At 43.7% G+C, this 22,016-nt stretch overlaps 1 protein-coding gene across 2 annotated transcripts in view; it reads right to left on the bottom strand.

Annotated features, from left to right (window-relative positions):
- Positions 1-12,461: 12,461 nt before the first annotated feature.
- Positions 12,462-22,016, bottom strand: part of BMPER (BMP binding endothelial regulator) — a 221,987-nt gene continuing 212,432 nt past the window's right edge. For both annotated transcript variants that reach the window (XM_034761175.1, XM_034761176.1), the window contains one exon: positions 12,462-13,984. In XM_034761175.1, the coding sequence (XP_034617066.1) occupies positions 13,803-13,984 (182 nt within the window). In that variant the 3' untranslated portion in view covers positions 12,462-13,802. The remainder of the gene's footprint in view (positions 13,985-22,016) is intronic.

Below are 22,016 nucleotides of genomic sequence, written 5' to 3'. Positions count from 1 at the left end.
TCTAACTTTTTTGCTGCCCCAAGCAGCAAAAAGAAGCACTGCCCCGCCGAGCCCCCCCGCCGAGGGCCGTGCGGCCAGAACCCCCCCCCCCTCCCGCCCCCCCCCCCCCCCCCCCCGCGGAATGCCGCGCTGCACTGCCCCCTGCCACCCCCAAGATTGGCCGCCCCTTACCAGGTGCCGCCCCAAGCATGTGCTTGGTTGCCTGGAGCCGGCCCTGTATGTAAGAGGTTCCACTCACCACCATAGAAAACCTTGGTGTCAGAGTGTGGCATTGAAGGGTCTTTAGGTCTAGCACTCCCTGTTGACTTCTTCTTTGGCCCAGCGATGGCCTGTTTTGGCTATACCCTCCAGCCAAGTCACCTCCTTCCAGTTCTGTCCCCTTCCAGGCTAACAGAGTCCAACTAAGAAATCCAGATAATCATCCAAACAAACATTCTGTCTATCCTTCTTGGGCTGCATTGAAGGTCCCTGTTCTTCACCCTCCACTTCTGGGCACTGCAGAGTTCCTTCTTTGCTCCACTGACTGAATGCTGCCTCACAGGGCTTTTCCTTCGAGGTCATTTTTCCTAGCAGGTTACCACACTGCCTCCCCTTTCCAAGGACCCTGGCAGCTTCTCCCAAGAACCTCCCTGTTTCTTTCAGGCCTTATTTCTAGACATCCCCAGGAGGCTAACCTGCTCCCTGCTCTCCAGCCTGCCTCCATGAGGCTCTTCCCAGATAGAGGAAATGGGGCTGGGCTGGATGGGACTAGCACTGGGACCATTAAGCCAAATTCAGCATGGGGTCCCGTAAACTGAACCAGGCAGCAGAGCTGGAGCCTGGTGTATGGCAGGGACTAGAAATCAGCAGGGAGCCCAGTTGCCACTTCTGGATCACCTGCCACCTCCCCTGCCCACATTGGCTTCAGCAGTGAATTGCTCCTTCTTGTCCCCCAGTTTCCAAAACTGATCAGGAATTGAGTGCACTGAATGCATCTGCTCTGGGGATGTATGAGGGGTGTGTAATAGAGGAAACTGCTGTCTGTAGAACCCTGCCTCATTTGTGCAGAAGTTGGAAGGTGTGTCATGAATGAGGCAGTGGCTTGCTGGAAGAGAAAGGATGGTCTCATGGCTAAGGCAGTTGAATGTGGCCCTGGAGACCTGGATTCTATCTCTGCCTCTGCCCACAGAATCCCTGTGTGATGCTGGGCAAGTCATTTAAACCAAAATGTTCACAGGTGGCCATCAAGTGGGTCTTCCTAATTTTCTGGAAGCCTGCCATGAGCAGGGGTGGCTCCAGGCACCAAGCGCGTGCCTGTGACAGCAAGCCGCAGGGGGGGCGGCATGCCGGCCACTGTGAGGGCAGTAGTCAGGCAGCCTTCGGCGGCATGCCTGCAGGAGGTCCGCCGGTAATTCAGCGGTGGGTACACTGAAGGCGCAAGACCGGCGGACCTCCCGTGGGCATGCCGCTGAATCCACGTTACCAGCGGACCTCCCACAGGCGCACCGCCGAAGGCTGCCTCACTGCTGTGCTTAGGGCAGCAAAATACATAGAGCCGGCCCTGACCATGAGACACCTGAGGTCTGATTTCAGAAGCGCTGAGTACTCACAGCTGCTATTGAAAGTGATTGCAATGGTACTTTGAATAGATGATGAGCTATAAAACTGTAAGTACTCTGAAAAGTTAGGCCCTAGGTGTGTCAAACTGGGCCCCCAAAATCAGACCCTCCTGACAATTTTGGCCTTAATCTCACCATGCCTTAGCTTCCCAGCTGTAAAATGGAAATAATATCACAATAAAGGAGTGTTGTGAAGCCATCAGGTACTACATTGAGAGCCACAGAAACACCCAGGGCAAATTAATCTGTATTCAGGGCAGGGACCACACACAATGAATAAGGATAAAAAGGAATATTGAATAACTCATTTGCTGAATGAGGCAGGGATTCTGGGGTGGGGGAGGGGACAAGGGGGAAGAAAGTGATCATGCAATCAAAGAGTATACCAGCATAATGACTACTCACTGGGGGGACAAATTATGGCTGCATTTCCCAAATGTGAGTGCCTGATTTTGCCGCCTTATTTTTTTAACATGGGTTTTTTAGATACAATAGCAGATAAAGGGAAAATAAGATAAGGTAACATAAGCCAAGCTTCCCCATAACACACACAATATTTCATAGGATATTGAAGCAGCCCCAACAGGGTATGGGGCTCATCCCACACTGGGGTTAACATTCCCAGGCTTGACAATGATTCCAAGCTCTCTGGAAGTTTTATCTAATAAAAATGTCCCTAATTCTATAGGATATGCTATACCAACAGTCACATGAGTTCGAAGCGGTTAGTCTCTTACCTTCTATGCCATCCAGCCTTAAACCCTGTTGGTAAAGTCCCTCCCTGTGCAGGTGAAGTTTGTTCCTTTCATAATGTTTCCTTTCAAAGGCCTGCTTCCCTAATGATGCTCAGCTGTCAGCTCTGGCCTTCAAGACGTATGACTACTACACTCCCTTTGGGACAGGGCAGGTATTTTCCCTTCTTTTTAAAGAAAACATAGCAATAATGAGCCCTAATCCAAAGCCCACTAAAGTCAATAGCAATCTTTTCATGGACTTCAATGAGATTTAGATCATGTCCATATAAGACTTTTCATTCTTAGATCTCAAAGCACTTTACAAAAGTATTTTGCAGGTAGGGAAACAGAGGCACAGAAGGGTAGAGTGACTTAACCCAAGAAGTCCAATAACAGAGCTGGGAATAGGATGCTGAGGTCCCAACTCCCAATCCAGTGTTTGAACCAGTGTATCATGCTGTTTTCTCTCACAGGTGATGGCTACATAAACCTCATCACAGATATTAGAATTTCTCATAAAACCTTGATGGAAAATAGTTTCATTTGTTGCTTGGGGGTTGTTTTTGCTGAATCAGGGCCTTTATGGAGACAAATAGGAAAAGCTGTTGTAGGTAGGAAATAATCAAGCAACAATTTTTAGCAGTGTAAAGATACTAAATATGACATTTACAAGGGGATAAATAATGTTTTTGCAAACATCTCTCATAATCCTGTTCTTACAAAATTACATTAGTACAATATTCTGCCAAAACTGCGTAGACACTTATAAACAAGCCTTAGAACTAATATGAAGTTACATTTGAAAACTGTACAGTAACATAGCAGGTACATTAATTTACACACTCACAGAATTCAACAGAGATAAATTCTGACAACCTGTAGAAGGAGATTTAGTAGAATTTTAAATATATTTTATATGAACCTCAGGAGATACCACTAAGATTCAAGAAAAAGAAAAATAAGCAACTTTAAACATGCAATTGTCAAAGAACATTTTTCTGGGATGTTTACATTATTGGGCATTAACTTTAAACTGCATATAAAATACTTCAAGTAACCAATATATCCATTAATGGCTTCAGACATCTAAGATGTGTGATGTGATGGGTTGAATCCCAGAAACCCCCTGGGAGCTGCCAAGACTACTTCTGCCCCTGCTCTCCCTGCCAGCTCAGGACCCCAGCACCCTGTCTTGTGGAGCCAGACACACCCAGCTGCTCCAACACAGATCTAGGGTCTCAATTACTCGCCCCAAAGCTGCAGACTTAACTGAAAGCAGCTTACAGAAGTGTACTTGTCTTTAACACTCAGATGCCCAACTCCCAGTGGGGTCCAAACCCAAATAAATCCGTTTACCCTGTATAAGCTTTATACAGGGTAAACTCATAAATTGTTTGCCCTATATAATACTGACAGAGAGATATGCACAGCTGTTTGTCATTTCCCCCCCACCCCATTAATATATACTCTGGATTAATTCATAAGTAAAAAGTGATTTTATTAAATACAGACAGTAGGATTTAAGTGGTTCCAAGTAGTAACAGACAGAACAAAGTGAATTACCAAGCAAAATAAAATAAAACATGCAAGTCTATGTCCAATATAGTAAGAAACTGGATACAGATAAAAACCTCACCAGTTCCAGTAAGCTTCCTTTTACAGACTAATCTCCTTCTAGTCTGGATCCAGCAATCACTCACACCCCCTGTAGTTGTTGCCCTTTGTTCCAGTTTTTCAGGTATCCTGTGGGGTGGAGAGGCTCTCTCTTTAGCCAGCTGAAGACCAAATGGAGGGATCTCCCATGGGCTTAAAAAGACTCTCTTGTGGGTGGAGACCCCCTCGGGACCTCTATGCAAAGACCAGCTCCAAGATGGAGTTCTGGAGTCACCTGGGCAAGTCACATGTCCATGCATGACCCACAGTTTTTACAGGCAGAAGCCACTGCCCACATGGTATCTTGAATGTCTCCAGGAAGACTTCTTATGTGGATTGGAGCAGTCCAAGATGCATTGTTACTTAAGTGCTTCTTGATTGAGCACTTAACTTTGCAAATTCCTTTCTAAAGAAGTTGACCAAATGCCTTACAAAGCTTACTTAGAAATCAAGCAAGTATACAGCCAATATTCATAACTTCAAGTACAAAATGATATATGTGTACAAACAAGATAAATAGATTCAGTAGATCATAACCTTTACAGAGATAAGTTACATGGCACATGTAGCATAAAACATACTCCAGTTATGTCATATTCCCATAAAGCATTATGGGATACATCACCACATATGATACACACTGTAATTATCCCTCCATTTTTTCTGTTAGCCATTCTTAGGCTAGGTCTACACTACCCGCCTGAATCGGCGGGTAGAAATCAACCTCTCAGGGATCGATTTATCGCATCCCGTCGGGACACGACAATCGATCCCCGAATCGGCGCTCTAACTCCACCAGCGGAGGTGGGAGTAAGCGCCGCCGACAGAAAGCCGCAGAAGTCGATTTTGCCGCCGTCCTCACAGCGGGGTAAGTCGGCTGCGATACGTCGAATTCAGCTCCGCTATTCACGTAGCTGAATTTGCATATCTTAAATTGACTCCCCCCTGTAGTGTAGATGTACCCTTAGGGTAACAAACAGTTACTCTAAACCAACAGAGACAGAAAGAGCTTCAGTCCCCAGATTTGACACCAGTGTAATTCCATGGCCTCCTGTGCTTAATATATGCTTAATAAGCCAAGTGATTTCTTAAAAGACAATGGGTTTATAGCAGTCAGGTCAGTAGTGTGGATTACTTGCACTACTACAAAGCCCTGGATAGTCCTCCACTAGAGCCATGGTAGTGTTATTCTCAACTCAAACCAGTTTTACGATGGTGTAATTACAGTGACTTCAGTGAAGTTATTCCTGATTTACACCCATGCAAGAGCAGAATCAGGCCGACTATATTTTTACTTTTCATCGGCAAAAAGTACAAAGATAAAGCTGGAAATTAGGCAATCAGGTGCAATCTCTCCAACCCTTTAAAACTTTAATGCCAACTAATGCTAGAAAACACATGCAGAGCTGTAATACTCTAGCAGATCTCAGTGACATGCTCCTATAAAAGCTCTCATTATAGAAATAATAATGAGATACCAAGCTAGGGTAACCAGATATCCCGTTCTTAAAGGGACAATCCCATTTTGGGGGGACTTTTTCCTTATATAGGCACCTATTACCCCCCATCCCCTGTTCCATTTTTTTCCACAGTTGCTATCTGGTAACCCTATACCAAGATATCATGGTATTATTGAGCCCAAGAGTTTAGGACTCGATCTTGCCAGGTGCTGAACACTCTGGCCTTGATCCAGATTGGCATCAATGGGATTACTTATATGCTCAAAACTGAGCATCCTTAAATGTGCTTTGTAGGACAGGGTCCTTAAAATACCAGCTACTTACCTGGAGGTTTCACACACCTGAGGTTTCACACACCTTTTTCTGAAATATGGGACTATCATTGGCTTGTCAGGTCTGGCAATTCTTATATTCCAATAATTTCACCTGGACCCGCAAAAAAGGAATTATTCTGATGCTGCTGGAATGATATCCTATGGTATTAGGAACCAAATGGGTGGGGGGGCATAGTAAATCATATCAATCCATAAAATATTCTTTAGATATTGACCCCCGCTCTCCCTGAAAGCCACCGATCCCTTTCACATGGATCTGCATAAAACAATATTTAAAAAAAAAAATGAATGACTATGCAGATTGATAATTCCACGCTTAAAATCTCTTACAATTTTTAAAATGCAGCTTTATGTACAATGTAACAGCTGCAAAGTAAGATCTGCATTGCTGAAAACTTGTGAGCTCTTAATACAGAGGGGGAAAAATGTCTAGTATTAATTATAATTGAACAGTTGCAACCCTTTTGTCACTGTTGTACGCTTGGGGTTTGTTTTATGTTCATTAAAATACATATTCACAGAGAACCAAGACATGCTTGTTATACAGTGGGAGCACCAGGCAGCCCTCTTTGAATTCTGCAGGCATATGCCTAATCCTGATCCAGGAAATAAAACCCTTTTCCTAGCTTCAGATCTCATTCCTATGTTTGGTCACAACCCCAGCTCACAGCAGAACATAAGTATGTCACTTATCATTTATGGAGGAGGAAATCACATCTGAATTGAACACATTCTTTGAGAATGACAGTGTAACCTTGATGAGGAAAATTCTTTGATTACAATTACTAGGTTCTTTTCCCCGCCCCCCACTCTTCTCTGCCCCTCGCTTCAGTTTGCTCTGCTGCTTCTCTTGTTGCCTTATGTTATTGCACCATCTTCTGAACACAGAGTCAAGGCCATTTCAGGCACCCAGGTAAGGTCTGGATTTTACAGTCTACTATGCATAATTCTAGGCAATTCTTAAATATGGTATTTGGAGCTCAAATACCAGAGTGACAAAGGCACTAGAAATTCCTAATATGTACAACTATCTTCAGTGGCTAGGGACAGGAAGATGAGAACAAAAGCATTGTGTAGTGTCCATACACGTGTATGCCTTTTTCCAGGGGAAAAAAAAATTGCACAGGAGAATGTCTCTCTGGGTATGTCTACACTGCAATGTAAGCCCAGTGTTAGTGGGACTCAAGTCATCTGATCCATGTTAGTGAACCCTGGATTTGAGCATCTACATTGTCTTTTTAACCCTAGGTTAAGACTTTTCTGACCCATGCTCTGGGCTAGGCATCCACACTGCAGTGTGCAGACCCACATCAAAGTAACCATATCCCAGAGTCCCTAGCATCTCCCTTCCCCCCGAAACGTGACCGCTCTAGTCCTAGGAATGAGGTGCGCTATGGGACATCTTTACTGCTTGTTCCGCACATTACCAGGAAGCAGCTCGCTTTGCAACAGGCTAGATGGGTTTGCAAACCCAGGAGGCTCTCTGACAGCGTGCTTGTAGATCGGTGATCAGAACTTAATGGGTTAACGCTGACCTGATTTGCTGCCATTCACCAAAGGGTGGGGCGAGGTGTGTGTGCTTCCATTTTCAACAGAGTGGATTGCAGATTGTTGGGATAGACAGGACTAAGGAAAGTTGTCACATGGAATTGTGGGATACTTCTGGATGACTCCCAGGTCCTCAGTCAAGCAGGCTGCAGCTACACTGCAAAGCAATAGGGCTTGAACCCTGGCTCCCAGATTGACTCAAGTTTGGACTCTCCAGCCCTGCAGGGTCCTGGGGCTGAGCCCTGGGTTAGCACAATTGCAGTCTGGCCATATGATGGGTCAGCCTTGAGCCAGGGCTCCAGCATGGGCTTTCCTTGCATACCCTCTGAAGCATTTTTCTCTCAACACAAGGCTTCCTGAAACAGTGGAATCAGGGAACACAGGAGAAATGTGTCCTAACTCTCTGTCCCTGTAAAGAACTCATCTCCCAAATGCAGAGACTGTGTCAAAAATGCATCCTTAGGTAAGGGTGTCTGTAAGCGTGCGCACTCACCCCTGTGGCGCCTCCTGCTGGTTGTCTCAGGAATTAGCTCTCCAGCCATGGGAGCGCCCTCTGCAGGCCGGTGTCCCGCTACCTCTTGGCCCCCGTGTCTCTCGCAGACCCAGTGTCCCATTGTCTGGGGTGCTGCCCCCTGGCAGTAACCCCTCACAGCTCTGGGTCTCCCCCTCCCAGGGGAACCCCCACCCACTATCCCCACTTTGCCTCAGTCTTGGCTACTGCCCAGTATCCATTTAGCCCCCGTTCCCTGGGACAGACTGCAGTATAAGCCACTCATAACAGGCAAAGGGACTTGGACTGGCTGCCTCTGGCTACCCATGGGCTACCCCTGAAACCCAGTACCTAATAGGCCTTACCAGGCCTGGGGCTTTCCTAGGCCAGCGCTCCCCAGGCCTTTCCCCAGCACTGCTCCACTCCAGATACCTAGTTAACCTCCCTGCAGCCAGGCCCTTCTCTCTCTGAAGACAGAAAGAGACTGCTAAGCTCCTGGCTGCCAGCCCTTTTATACAGGCCAGCTGTGGCCTGATTGGGGTGTGGCCCAGCTGCAGCCGCTTCCCCAATCAGCCCAGCTTTTAGAACTGCAGCCCTCTCCAGCCCTTCCAGGCAGGAGTGAGTGTCCACCCCACTACAGTGCCTGAGACTAATAAGGCTGCAAGGAGCTCCCAAGGCTTGACTCCCTTACCACTGCATTGCCAAATTCGGTTGCTTAAATCTGACCCTTCTACTCTTCTGGCTCTGCATATTTCTGGCACATTGTTCTGTCATTGTTCTGTGATGCAATGCAATGGACCCCTAGCATACTTTGAAGAAGGGCAAATAGAAGGTTTCTATCCAGGCACCCAAAGACCATTTTAGTAACACTAAAGTGTTGTCAGTGAGAGGCCAGCGGTGCTCTCCAGTGTTTGTACTTCTCCTGCACCAGAGAAGCAAGTTATATCTTCTAGGGTTGCTGCTGGAAATGTCTCATCTTCTGCAAGGAAATAGCTACGTGTGGGTAGGATATTAAGAACCCTCTCATTTCCATCTTTTCACTTTTAGCAGATTCATAACCTTTTTTCCATGAGAAAGACCTTCCAGGAAATACTGAAGCATCTACAGAGGTGTATGATACACCCAAATTATTCATTTTCAATAGTATTACCTCTCCATGGTTCACAACTCCCACCAATGACACCGATTAGATAAAAGAAGAGCAGAAAGAAAATACAATGATACTAATGTATTTTGTCTTCAAATTTGTCAATACATTGAGACCCTTTGAAATAAAGGCAATGGCAAAAATTTGGGATTGCTTGAACCCAAGGCAGATCTTCATACACTGGTAAAATAACACTCTGCATTCTACCAATTTATATTATATTTATGTTTTTAATCAATTTACCTCAAAGCACTTTACAAAGATGAGTAAATATCAATTCAATTTTCTTGAGCTGGAAATGGAGGCACAGAGATTAAATGACTTGCTAATTGTCACACGACAGGTTAGTAGCAGAGCTAAAAATACAACTCTGGTCTCTTGACTCCCAGTCTTCTATTTCACCCATTGGACTACAGTGCCTCTCTATGGGCTTTCCTTTTAGACCATTGTTTGGTTAGAACCTGTGCTCTTTTGAAACATGCATCACCCTTTGAATTTGCACAGAGTCACACTAACAGATAGGCATAAGCAATGTCAACGTTTTAATGCACAAACTTGATGCAGGTATCAGAGTATGATTTCCATCCAAGAATATCAAAACAGCAACCAGTACATTGCTCCTGAGCCAATGGTTAAAAATACACTATCATCAGCTATTCCAGGAAGGACTGCTAGGCAGAGATGGCATTCACCTTTTGAGGAGGGGAAAGACCCTATTTGGACACAGACTGGCTAACCTAGTGAGAAGGGCTTTAAACTAGGTTCAACGGGGACAGGTGAACAAAGCCCACAGGTAAGTGGGGAACATGGAGACCTGGGAGATGGGTCAGAAATAGGAAGGAGCATGGGTAGGCAGCTAGTTCAGTGGTTTGAGCATTGCCCTCCTAAACCCAGGGTTATGAGCCCAATCCTTGAGGGGGCCACTTAGGGATCTAGGGCAAAAATCTGTCTAGGGATTGGTCCTGCTTTGAGCAGGGGGTTGGACTAGATGACCTCCTGAGGTCCCTTCCAACCCTGATATTCTATGAAAAGATACGAAGGAAGGCTGAAAGAATTGGGTTTGTTTTCTTTAGAAAAGAGAAGACTGAGAGGGGACAAGAGGGGACATGATAGCAGTTTCCAGGTATCTAAAAGGGTGCCATAAGGAGAAGGGAGAAAACGTATTCACCTTAGCCTCTAAGGATAGAACAAGAAGCAATGGGCTTAAACTGCAGCAAGGGAGGTTTAGGTTGGACATTAGGAAAAAGTTCCTAACTGTCAGGGCAGTTAAACACCGGAATAAACTGCCTAGGGAGGTTGTGGAATCTCCATCTCTGGAGCTATTTAAGAGTAGGTTAGATTAAATGTCTATCCGGGATGGTCTAGACAGTATTTGGTCCTGCCATGAGGGCAGGGAACTGGACTCGATGACCTCTCGAGGTCCCTTTCAGTCCTATAATCTATGAATCATGGCATATTAAAGCTAGATCTGTTTGGCAAATTACAAAAATAATATCTATAGCCATATACCAGAAGTTTCCAGCTCTAGTGTATCAGGATTAATATTTCACAGAGGAAGGATGGCAGGAGTAAAATTAATTCAGCACCTATGAGTAGCTCTATTAAGAAGGCATCTGTGATGAAATCCTTGCTCCAGTGAAATTAATGGGAGTTCTGCTATTGACTTCAAGCGAGTCAAGACTGCAATCTTATAATATTTTGGGAGGAAGGGGACAGGCAAATAGCTTCTGCATTCCCAGCTGATATTTATGCTGAATTCCTCAGCTGGGCGCAGGGCATTACAAATGTTCATGTGGAATTTCTGCTGAATAGAACCTTAACAGTGATACTGTGTCCAATCATGCATGGGTCTCAGGGGTGGAGAAGGCAGCCTCTTTACCCCCATGAGCAGGGCACAGTACAGCCCTACCATTCCCTTGAGTGCTAGGCAAAGGAACCGTTGGTACCCTACAGCCCCAGAGTGTAATTAACTAGGAAGCTATAACAAAGCAAAGCTAAGCTACGATGTATCTGAGCTGATACCCAGCTCAGGGTCCAAACTGAAACAGTCTAGCCTAAGAGTTTGTTTTTTCACAGAAACTTTGGGCCACACCTAGGCTTCATCTGGTGTAAACAGCCCTAGCTTTATTTACCGGTGGAGCTATACTGACATATAGCAACTGAGGACATGTTTCTATACCTTTCATTCATCATGATCATTCAGAACAAAAACCTGGTGAAAAATCTCAGGATATGCACAATATTCACCATGAGCAGTTTGTGTGTGTTCTGCTTAACCTTTGTTCATTTTTAAGTAAGTTTTATTGATGGATTTCTAAAAATTAAAAAAAACAACACTTAATACTAGAGCGGGGCAAATAACATGTTCAATGGATTTAGCCCCACTCCCACCCCCCCTGTGGAATATCCCAAACAGACTGCTATTTCCTCAGATTTAATTGATATTTGAAATTTATTAGCAACTATCATTTCATCTTTTTACTCTATAGACTGATTGCAAACATTCTGAATTTCAGCAGCATTGTTACAATGTGTGATTGGTTAGATAAGTCACACAGTATTGTTTCTGTGTCCTGATTGGATGAGCACTTGCACATTTACAGTTTGGTTTTCCACAAATACTTGTATGTGAGACTTTGAAATTTGCTTTCCATAAACCCTTTTTGCCCATAAAACTGAATCACTTGAATGTTCACAGAAAAAACAAACATAGAGTGCTCATGAAGTGACCGTCAAATTTAAAAAGTTTTAGACAAACATTCATGGAAAACTTTTGGAATTATTGACCCAGCTGTCTTTAACACTAGTGTATATAGAATTTTGCATATGATTATGCTGTGTTAGATCTGCTTACCAAATAGCTTCACCCATGACACCATCATAACCATATATAACTAGAAACTGTTACGCCCTTTTACTCGGAGTGAATTCAGACACAGTGAAGCTTCTGTTGAAGAGAAGTAGAGTAAAGTCCTGATTTTTTTCCCAGACATTATGAAGTGCAATTTCAATTCAAGTTAGAGAAGTTTCAATTATAGTGAAGTAGCGCCGTGGGGAAAAAAGGTGACTTCATTATAAGTTCACATCGAATGCCTACTGAAGATTCCCATTGATCAGACCCTACTGGAGGTTTCCATGGCAAGGGAAGTGTAACTCCCCACCCCCATGCCCCCCAGCTTGAGAGAGCTGCACAGCATAAATTATGATGTCTGGTGGAATCACATCTCACTGCATCTCCATTGGAAGATTTCAGCAGTCAAGCAAACTTCACAAATCTATAAGGCCTGGTCTACACTGGAGGGTGGGGGTGGAAATCGATCTAAGTTACGCAACTTCAGCTACGTGACTAACGTAGCTGAAGTCGACATACTTAGATCTACTTACCGCGGTGTCTTCACTACGGTGAGTTGACTGCTGCTGCTCCCCCATCGACTCTGCCTGTGCCTCTTGCCGAGCTGGAGTACAGGAGTCAATGGGAGAGGGCTCAGGGATCGATTTATCACGTCTAGTCTAGACGCGATAAATCAATCCCCACTTGTCTAGACTAGATGCGATAAATCGATCCCCGCTGTATCAATCGCTCCCCGCAAATCCTGCTGATAGTGAATACATACCCTTAGTTCATGAAGATAGATGAAATTGGTGAGCTGCCGGCATTTATCGTTTAACATTTTCTACACTGTTCTTTGGGAGAATTTGCCTTTGGGTTCTAAACCTGCTGACCAATGAAATGCATTACTAAGAAAGGGAGCCAATGTTATTTTAAGTATCAAGCTGCAGAAAAATCAAATTGCATCTTACTTTACAATATTTACGTTTTGTTTATCCAATAATATTTCTAAGAATATATGAAACAAAACCAGTCGCTTAAAACATGGTAAGGGGGCTAAAGTTTTTTTTCCTGGTTCTTTACTGTTCATTCCCAGTTAATGCCAAATATAACAACACATATAGGATATTTAATTTATTAAATGATAAGAGGTCAGTTTTTCAATGGGAGCTGCTGCATGTTGAACACTTTTGAGAATCTGGCCATTGATTCTTTGGTTCTGTTCCAAAACCAAATCTCTCTTTATTGGCAGTTGGCCAATCCAGTTTTGGAAGTCATTTTATACAGTGATTCAATTAAGCATAAAATCCAATCCCTAGCTTTCTCTGCACCATTAAACACTGTCACCAATCACTAGACAGCTCTGAGGTACACATGAAATATTCCTAGATAAATCCTCCACTTCGAAAGAAACATGTTTCCTGTAAAACTGTAAATCCAGGTTCTCCGTTGAAGATAATCCAGTCTGGCAATGCTATGGCCCTAGAAAAATTTCCTGGGAAACTACAAGTTTATGCAATGTCAAAGTCATCCAATGTTTTCATGCCATTATATTGTATTAAAAACACCTGTTTTATTTGTACAATGACTTAAATGGCTTACAGATTAGGATCCTACAAATAATACATAAACTTTATAGCAAAAAATATACATAAAATAATTCATCCTTCTATTGTTTACATAAATGATGTATATTTCTCTGTGTGTATAGATATATATATGTTGTATTTATATTTGATTTACAGATGTGTATTTACACACACAGTATACATTTATATATAAATAAATGTGTATACATTTGTGTGTGTATATATAAATAAATGTATATATGTGCCTGTGTGTGTATATATAGACACATAAATATACATACACACACATATATACACAAACATTAAGTATGTGTGTACTATGCAGAATCTGCATACAAACAGCGCAGTCCTTCATTGGCTGTGAGCTTCAAAGGTATCAAAGATACCAACATTATAGTCCTCGGAGATAGAACTAATGTCACCGTTGTGGACAGAGGACTGGCTTGATGCATCTTCCTTTGTGATGAACTAAGTTTGCTGGACAGTGGCAGCCTGCAACACATGGCTTATTGCATGGACCAATCTCATTCCAGTTGTCACATGTTTTGACACATCCAGGGCCACAGGTATCATACACTGCACCATGTTTACACTGGGTTGCTGAAAGGCAGTTAAAAAAAAAAACAGGTGATTGATAAAGATCACAGGATTAGGATTAAAGATATGCCATTTTTATTACATTTTTAAAAACCATAATGCAATCCTTTATCTCTAGGACATGTTAGTCATACTTGCAGATATTTAATAGAACATCATAGCATCAGAGACATATGAAAAAGTGCTTTATATAGAGATTCCACTAGATTGTGCTAAAGATGAGTGTGAACCAAAACCAGGTATCTAAAATAATCCTGATCTTTGTGAGAATTCTAATCCGGATCCTAACTTGAGAGCTGTCTTTATCAGTGCAGAAACAAAATTCTGGATCCAGAATACCTCCAAACTTGGGGAAAGTTCATATCTAGAACCAGATCTGAATTTTGTAGTTTAGGCTTATCTCTGCTTTGACTGTATAGATGATAAAATGCCTTTCATCTGAGATTCTTGGAACATTTTACAAAGGTAGATAAATAACCTCATTATGTCCATTTTTCAGATGGGGAAACTAAGGAACCAGAAAGGTGAAGTGACTTGTTCCAGTTTCCATTAAGAACCACTGACAAAGTTGACAGTGACAAGTCTTCCAACTCACAGGCGTTGCTTTTAATTTCACCAATAGAACTGTACATTGCAGTAAGTCAAGACAATGCTGTTAGTTCAGCAGCAACACCACATATTGGAAAAAAACAAAACAAAACTCCACAATGATTTCTCTGCTATACACTTATATCAAGGGGTCGCTGAGGTCAATGATTCTTATGTTTGGTGATGCCAGTATGTGCTCCATGCAGTTGACATTTCAATGCATTTTCAATATAAATGACTATGGAGGGCTAAGCTAAAAGCACTATACCACTACTAGATTAGAATGTTGAACTCTTCACATTGTATACTCTATTTCAGCGTGGAGAATAATACATGGCTCAATAACAAATAAAAGGCTGTTATTCTTTCAAAGGGCTGTGCTGATGTAAAAAAGAAAACACAATAAGTGGCCATAGACTCGCAAGTATCCAGAATCCTATCTTGCTATTTACAATTAAGTGGCTGCACGAAAAAGGTTGCTTCTCTCTTGAGAGTATTACAGGTCCACACTTGTTAAAGAATGCAAGTCACACAGATTCTGTTAGAGACAGAACAGGGCTAATTTTTTTCCATGTATGGGGCTTAGAATGCCATTACAGCGTTGCCATTATTCACAAAGAAAAAGTAAGCAGAGATAGTCTTATTAAAATACAAAATCTTGTAGTAATGTCATGCTAAGTTTAAGAGTTTAAACACTAAGGCCAGGTCTACACTAAAAAGCCAGGTTGTCGCAGCTACATCACTCAGGGGTGAAGAATTATGGACTAAACCCCATAGGTGTCGTTTGACTGCTATATTTTTAGGGGGGAGGGTGCAAAGTACAGGTGTGCCCATGCACACAGGTGCACCATGTAGCCATGGCTCACAGGCTCGCTCCCCCACCTGGGCTGGATACCTGGGCTGCCGGTGCTGGGGAGGGGGATGGGACGGCTTAACAGGGGAGCCCCAGCTGCTGCTGGCTGGCTGGTGGTTACTCTGGCACCAGCTGCTGCAGCGATGTCGCTGCTCTGCTGCTGCTGTGGCCGCTGCTGCCGAGAGGATGCCACATGCCAGGCCTGTTTCCTCCCTGCCCATTCCTGCATCCCCATCCCCTCCCCTTTCCTCTGCCCATTGTCCTCTGCCCCATTCCCTTCTCTTCACCCTGCCCCTTCCCCCTGCCCACTATCTCTTCCCCCCATCCCAACAGTTGCCCTGCCCCCCTGCTGGCACTCCCTGTTGTATAGGAAATGGGCAGGCACTAGGACCCAGGAGGAAACATGCCGGGGTGCAGGAGGCACAGCACGGGAAGGACAGAGTCCCCCCCCACACACACACACACATCAGCAGGCCAAGCAATGCAAGCCCTGCAGGGCAGCTCAGTGCTCCCAGAAATCAGGGCGGGAGAGGGAGAGGAAGTGGCACATGACCCTGTGTAACCCCTCCCCACACACCTTGCCTCTGTTTGGGGGGACAATGCCCCCGCGCACGCTCCCAAACCATGACCATGCCTAACCCCAATGTTGACAACAGATGCACCACTGTAGCGTTTTAAGAAAGTGTAGACACAGCCTAAGGAATCAGAAAATTAAGGGTCAGATCCTCAGTGGGAGTAAAAAGTTACAATATCCACAGTAATGTCAACTCAGCCAAGCTGGACATCCTGCATATTTTAAGACAGTGTTTTCAACCTTTGTTCCATGGCCCGTAGCAAACTATTTCTAAGATTTCCAAAGGGGTCCGCACCTCCATGCACATTTTTTTAGGGGTCCACAAATGAAAAAAGGTTGAAAACCACTGTTTTAAGATATCCATCTAACCTCTTAACACAGCAGTGTAATAAGCAAGATACATCGTTTTTAAAAAAAGAAGAAAAAATTACATAGGCCAGCTCCTTAGCCAGTGCAAATCAATGTAGCTCCATTGATTTCAGTACAGATTTGCTGATGGATGCTAGTGAGGAGCTGTCTCTTTGTGTGGACAGGAGACAGATTCATGTAACCCTAAGAACCTTTTAAAATTGCAATATTAATGGATATTTTGTACTGTAATTATCCTAGTTTTTAAAAGAAAAGGCAACATTTTCAAAAAGGAAAACAGGAAATTAAGAGAGGGGAAAAGAAAGCGACGTAAAGTACATCAAGCACATAACACCTTTAGCTACAAAGCAAACTCTGCACATGCAGAATCTAATCCCCACAAGAATATGTGCAGTGCTTAAAAGTCCTTCAGCAACTGTGTATTAAATGTTTGATACAATGTAGGCCAAGATTTTCAAAAGTGACTTGTGATTCTGGATGGTCAGCTTGAGCTACCTTACAGGGTATCTGTATCTGCTGAGTAGTTGCCCTCTGAAAATCAGATGCCCCCTTAAGGTGCATGGTGGGCACTCACAAACTGAGAGACTGAAAATTGTCCCTTTGAAAATCTAGGCCTTAGAGCACACTCTATGATCTTAAGGTTTTCAATCTTAAAGACTTCAGCCTATAAAGTTTTACTGTACAAAGGCCAGGTATTTGGTCCAGCTGAGCTCTGCTTGGCACAGTACCCAAGGGTATGGAAGAAGAGATGGCTCCAAGCCACCTTTCCACTACCCCAGCCTGGAGCCATCTGGGGGCCATTTCTGCCTCAGAGTAATTCAGAACAGATTAAAGGCTGCTCCTCTGAGCCCTGTTGGCACCAATAGTTTCCTAGCACTATGGTGACTTTTCACTGAAAAGTTAAAACATGGCATTTTCAACTGCTCAAAACATGAAATTGGTGAGCAGTGAAACTGTTGAAATTGTTCCTCTCAGTGATACCATTTAAAAGATACGACTGCTGCCATTTACAGTGGAATTAAATAATAATTACGGTGGAAGTGGAATACTGAAAAATACAATAGCTGACATTTAAGCCTGTTTGGGCATTTTGCATTTTAAATTGTGATTGATCCAAAACATTCCACTTTGACTTTAAGTCAACCAACAACTAAAAAACAACAAACAAACAAAAAAAGGACAATATACAGTTAAACCTCCCCTGGATTGTTGACATGGGTCATTACTATATAGACACAGAAAACAGAAGGGATGCTTTCATATCCACCTTCTGATGCAAATACATTTTAAAAATTTGAACACTAGTGATGTTAACTTTCCTAATATGTTAGTACAAAACAAAAACTTACTACCAATGTTGCAAATAATACAGCATTTTGCACCATTACCAGTCCACTACCATTTTTCCATTCATCTTCATGTAAGCAGAGTCAGGATGAGCTCTACCCTGACATCTGGTGGTGAATTATGGCACGTTGTGGAAAAGAACTTCAGGGGCTGATCTTGTCTGCATAGGCACACCCACTCCGCCTAGCATGAGCCCAGCTCCAGGTTTTTTGCCACCCCAAGCAAAAAAAAAAAAAAAAAAAAAAGCCAGAGTGCCACCCCAAGCACATGACAAAATCTTTCAGTATATTGCCTAACTCGAAACTCTTCATTACTTCGCATTCAATTGTTTAATCGGTCTTCCTGCATTGTTGATCGCAGATATGTTTTAATTAGATTTAGCTTCGAGAAGCTCCTCTCTCCTGAGGCTACAGTTACCGAAATAGTCAGGAAGATTCGAATTGCTATAAATAAATTTGGGAATGCTGTTAATCGGTTATTATATGCAAGAAATTGATCCATTTTTATGGGGTTTCTACAATCAGACGAAAGAATTGGCTTTAACGCTTCCAGTTCTTCACAAAGCACGTAGCCATTTATGTCAACTGATTTTACAGTTGAAACTTGTTCGTTTTCCTGCACTAGTGTCACATCTGTCAATGTGAATTCCAGATCTGCAGCAGATTTTCGTATGGTGTCCTTGGGAAGATTTTTGAATTCACATAAAAATCCAAATAAACTCTCATGCTTTTGTAACTGTTCAAACCTTGGTTCAAGTGACTGTAAAGCTTTGTCTAACACTTGATTGAAGCATTGCACTCTGTACGCTTCTTTTGGATTAGAAAAAGGCTGGTCTGCAGACTCGTATTCAAATTGTATTTTTCGTTTGCGCAAGCGTTTAGTCTGGTATACTGGAGTCACATCTAGATCTTTGGCAAGTTCATTGGCACCAGTTAACACTTCTTGAAAACCCTTCTCTCTGTACGTTTTTAACCAGTTACAAAGCTTTTCGAATAAAGAAATTCCTGCAGAAATCTCCATTGTATCACTCTGTAGCTCTTTGCTCACAAAATTCACTTGAAAAAGTAAATCATGCCAGAAAACTAGAGAAGCCAAAAACTTATAATCCTTCATTTGAATAGCCAGCGATTCAGCTTCACTTTTTGCTTGAGCATCATCAATTGTTTCTGCTACCTCTACGAGTGCATCATAAAACTCCCCTGCTTGGTACCGCAGAACTTTGATGCTTTGCATTCTACATTCCCATCGTGTTTCGCAAAGAGGCTTTACAGAAAGGCCAGTAAGATGTTTTCTAAAATAGTCTATATTTTAGTAAATGCAGAAAAAAGGACGTAAATACGCTGCAAGGCTCCAAAGAAACTCATCGCATCTGGACATGTTTTGGCCATGTCTCCCAAAATGAGATTATAGTTGACATGCACATGGTGTAAAAAAAGCTCTTGAGTTTGTTTTCAAAAGTCATGCTTGTACACCTGATATGTTTCCCTTCATATTTGCACTGTTGTCATAGCCCTGCCCATGGATATTTGCAACGTCCAATCCCAGGTCTTCGAGTTCACTTAAAAGGATATTGTACAAATATTCACCTGTGCTGCTTTCTACTACTACGAACTTAATGAAATGTTCATATACTCCTGCCAGAATATTTGGTGATACACCATCAGCCACATACCTAATTGTCAATGACATTTGTTCTTGGTGACTAATGTGAGAAGTGCAGTCGAGTATAATAGCAAAATACTTAGCAGCCTTAATTCGAGCTATTATTTCACGTTTAACAGCATTCCCTACAATACTAATAAGTTCATTGTGAATGTTTTTTCCTAAATAATGGTCATGTATTTCTTTGTATTTGATTTTTCGTAAATGTTCCTGCATCACTGGGTCAAGCTTTCCCAGTAATTCAATAACTCCAAGAAAATTTCCATTGTATGATGTTCCCAGCCGTTCATCAGACCCACGAAATGATAAGTTTCATTCTGCTAGCAACTGAACGACAGCAACTAGTCTCTCAAAAACTTGATATCAGTGTTTTGCTTCTTGGTCAATAAGTTTTTGTTGTATTGAGTCAATGGTTTTTTCAGCAGATAACCTTTGCTGAAGGTCGCAGCAACTAAGCATAGCTTGTAAATATCCTTTTGAGTTTTTGTGCTCGGCCAATCTTGTATGAATATTAGGCCAGTCATTAAAACCATTGGATGCTAATGAACTTGTCACATTATTGCACAAAATCTTACAGTAATAACAAAAGATCTTGTCGGCTGACACTGAGTATATCACCCATGGACAAGCTACAGTTTGCAGTGAAACTTTGAAAAGTGTTTCCCAATCTTATTTTTAGGGAAATCTTCTACAATAATTTTAGGCGGCCCTTGTTTTATTAAATACTCCCTGATACACTGGCTAATGTATTCTGGCCAAGTTGCAGGATCATCAGATATTTCTATCTGGTCAGCAGAGTTGAAGTTGCCTTTCTGCTCTGGATCTAAATCACTCACAACTTTATTATCAGAGAGGCATTCTTGATCCTCAGTACCTTCAGCATCAGTTACAACCCTTTTTTTAGTCTTTTCTTCACCTTGACTGTCTTGAGTATCTTCTTCAGACTGATTTGGCTCTTCAAATTCTTCGTCACTGCTGTCGTTCTCTGTCTGTGTCATATGTTCTACTGGAGAATTTTCAACCAAATCTGCATCTTCACTGAGCTCTTCTGGCTCAACAGTAGAATCGGGTCTGCTAAAATACTTGTTTAAAGCACCCTTTTGTTTCTGTCTTTCAACTGCCTTTGCCTTGTATATGGCTCTTTTCTTACTCCCACTTGGGTACTTTCTACCAATGTCTCTCGATCTCTTACCCATATTGATAGAAGTCACCACATTCTAAAAGAATATTAATTATAGATTTTCACTTTCATATTAGGAAAATAATTTATGTTTTGATAGTTGTACAACTAATTTTCTTCAATAATGTTTATTTTATTAACATTTATAAAATATTTCCTTATTAATATAAAATTGCGCCCTCTTCTCCCACCCCCAGCACCGCCCGGCCCCGCGGAAACAACCGCCCCCCCCAGTGCCGCCCGCCCTGCGGAAACAAACCCTCCTTCCCCAGTGCCGCCCTGCCAAAACAGCTGTGAGCCAAAAAGGAAGGTTTGGGGGCGGGAGGGTGGAAAGTAACGGCACACATAGGGTGCAGATCACAAAAATAAAATAGGACCCGCCCCCTCCCCGCTCGGCCCCAACATCACACCCTCTTCACCTCCTAGCCCCCCACTGGCTTGCTGCGTCCCTCCTAGTCAGTCCCCCATCCCCCACTCACCTCCTTTCACCTTCTCCCTCCCCTGCCAGAAACCCCCATGCCCATCCCTAGAACCCCTTCTGGCTCACTGCTCGCCTCTTTGCCCACCCACCTCTTGCCCACCCACTCACCCACCCCTGACTCGCCACTCGCCCCCTCGTCCCCCCCCCAAGTATAAAGCCTCATTCAAAGACCCAGGGGGTCACTATAATGCACACAGCAGTCAATCAATGCAGTACCAAACATTAAAATACTGAAAATGGATGCCCCCCTCCATCCACTGACTCGCCACTTGCCTCCTCACCCTGCCTCCAAGTATTAGGGGCAGCACATTTGTAGAAATTTTGGTGGTGTCCAGAATGCTCAGAGCCCGCCCCCCCCTGAACTCTGCCCCCCACCTGCCTAAGGCTCTGCGAGGGAGTTTGGGTGGGGGGAGGAGATCTGGGGTGCAGGCCCTGGGTTGGGGCAGGGGATTGGGGTGTAGGATGGTTGAGAGGTTGGGCTCTGGGATGAAGTCTGGGGTGCAGGCTCTGGGACAGAGTTTGGGGGCCGGAGAGAGGGTGGTGGGTGCTGGGGGGGAGGGGACTGCCATCACATGTGGCTTCCTTCCTCCCCTGCTGCCCTTCACCATAGCCTCACTGGGGGTGGGGGATGGGGCTGCCCCTTGCCCAGTGTTTGCAGGAGTGGTGGCTGGGGGGGAAATCACAGGGTCAAACACTCACTGACCGAAGCCCTAGCAGCTGCTCAGGTGAGTGAGGTCCACTGCAGATGACCCTGTCTCCCACCGGACCGGAAGCTGTCTTGGCGTCTCCTCCAGGTGGGTGCCGGGGGAGGGGAGGGGAGGGCTGCGAAGCACATGTGTGCCTCCTCCCCTCTCCTGACGTGCAACAGCCGCTGCCTCTGCCTCAGTGCTCTGCCGGCTGGGCCAGCGTCAGCATCTCTTGTTGCCATAGCAGCAGTAGCTGCTTCCAGGAGAAACGCACAGCTTTCCTTCCGGCAGCGTC

The sequence above is a fragment of the Trachemys scripta genome, chromosome 2 (assembly GCF_013100865.1).
Source record: "Trachemys scripta elegans isolate TJP31775 chromosome 2, CAS_Tse_1.0, whole genome shotgun sequence".
Taxonomy (NCBI): Eukaryota; Metazoa; Chordata; order Testudines; family Emydidae; genus Trachemys; species Trachemys scripta.
The sequence above is the reverse complement of the archived record's forward strand: the minus strand, read 5'-3'. Positions and strand labels throughout refer to the sequence as shown.